This window comes from Gavialis gangeticus, unplaced genomic scaffold (assembly GCF_001723915.1).
Source record: "Gavialis gangeticus isolate Ggan-Ray unplaced genomic scaffold, GavGan_comp1, whole genome shotgun sequence".
Classification (NCBI taxonomy): domain Eukaryota; kingdom Metazoa; phylum Chordata; order Crocodylia; family Gavialidae; genus Gavialis; species Gavialis gangeticus.
The window spans coordinates 96171084-96172309 of NW_017729022.1; the positions used below are offsets into that span (position 1 = coordinate 96171084).

The 1226-nt window shown below is 61.6% G+C and overlaps 1 protein-coding gene across 2 annotated transcripts in view; it reads right to left on the reverse strand.

The window, feature by feature from the left end:
- Positions 1-227, reverse strand: part of ETNK1 (ethanolamine kinase 1) — a 49044-nt gene extending 48817 nt beyond the window's left edge. Inside the window, exon 1 of one of the 2 annotated variants that reach the window (XM_019515647.1) lies at positions 9-227. In XM_019515647.1, coding sequence (XP_019371192.1) covers positions 9-164 — 156 coding nt within the window. In that variant the 5' untranslated portion in view covers positions 165-227. The remainder of the gene's footprint in view (positions 1-8) is intronic. The other variant, XM_019515648.1, reaches the window with a different exon arrangement.
- Between the last annotated feature and the right edge of the window lie 999 nt (positions 228-1226).

Genomic DNA, 1226 nt, shown 5'->3' on the forward strand with positions numbered 1-1226 from the left:
GCCGCTACCTGCAGCGTCACCTCCTCGGGTCTCCAGTGCGGGCGCAGGCGGCGCAGCAGGCGCAGGGCGCCCGGGCGGCAGCCGGGCCCCTCCTGCTCACGCACCGTGATGTCCAGCTTGGGCACCTCGGGGGCGCCGGGCGGGACGTGGATGTAGTTAGCCATGGCAGCTGCGGCGGTGAAAGCTGGCAGCAGCGGGCGAGCGGCTGGAAGTGAAGGGGGCGGGGAGGAAATTTCCAGTTCTGCGGCGGCTCCGGCTCCGGCTCCGCCTCCCGCGGGGCAGGCTGGGATGGCGGTCCCGCCCCCGCGCACCTGCCCGCGGCCCCCCGCCCCCACGTGGCCTGGCGTGTCCTTCGGGGCTGGCCCCGCCTCGTGCCCCTTGTTCTCCTCGGCGGTAGCCCTGCTTTGTTGCCCTTGAGGCGGTGTGGGCCCTGGCTCACCCACGGCTACAGACGCCTCTCAGGGGTCCTGTGACAAAGCAGCACCGCAGGTTGTGGGGCGAAAGAGGGACCCGGGCTGGACGGAGGGGAGTGCGCAAGGGGGCGCTGCCAGGTGAATTCTATCTCTGTCCGGAGATGGAAATGGGCCCGCAACGCCTAAGCCATAGTGTCTTTCCCAGTCAGGCCCATCTGATGTGCCGAAAGATTGCAGCTTAGGCCCATCACAAAATGCTGTAAGTCTCCCTTAATTAGGAATGCCAGCGGGGGACGCCAGTTAATTCTGGGAACAGAGCAGGAAGGGGAGTGAGATCATAGGTTAATACCAGATTCGGAAGGGGATGCAGAGCAGAGCACGCTGGCCTGTACCCATAGTCTCCCAAATGAGTTGGGGGAGCTTGTGGATGCCAACTTGTGAAACACTGCCACAAGGCATGAGCAGAGGAGTGAAGAAGTCAGCCCCACGCTCACCCAGGTTCCTCTTGGCCAGAGCCTCCTTCCTGGTTTTGTAGATGGCCAGCTTGGCCAGAGCGGGAGGAGGTCAACAGGAGGTCTGGGAACTTGGTGGGGCCACAGACAGGGAGTGCATAAACAAAAAAGTGTGTGAAGTAGCGCAGCCGGGGTCTCAGCAGGAGGTTCTAGAGGAAGTAGAATTTCATAGATTTCATAGACCTTAGGGCTGGAAGAGACCTCATAAGATCATTGGGTCCAATCCCCCTGCCCAAGGGGCAGGAAGTCAGCTAGGGTCAAAGGATCCCAGCAAGATAAATGTCCAAATGTTTTTTGAAAG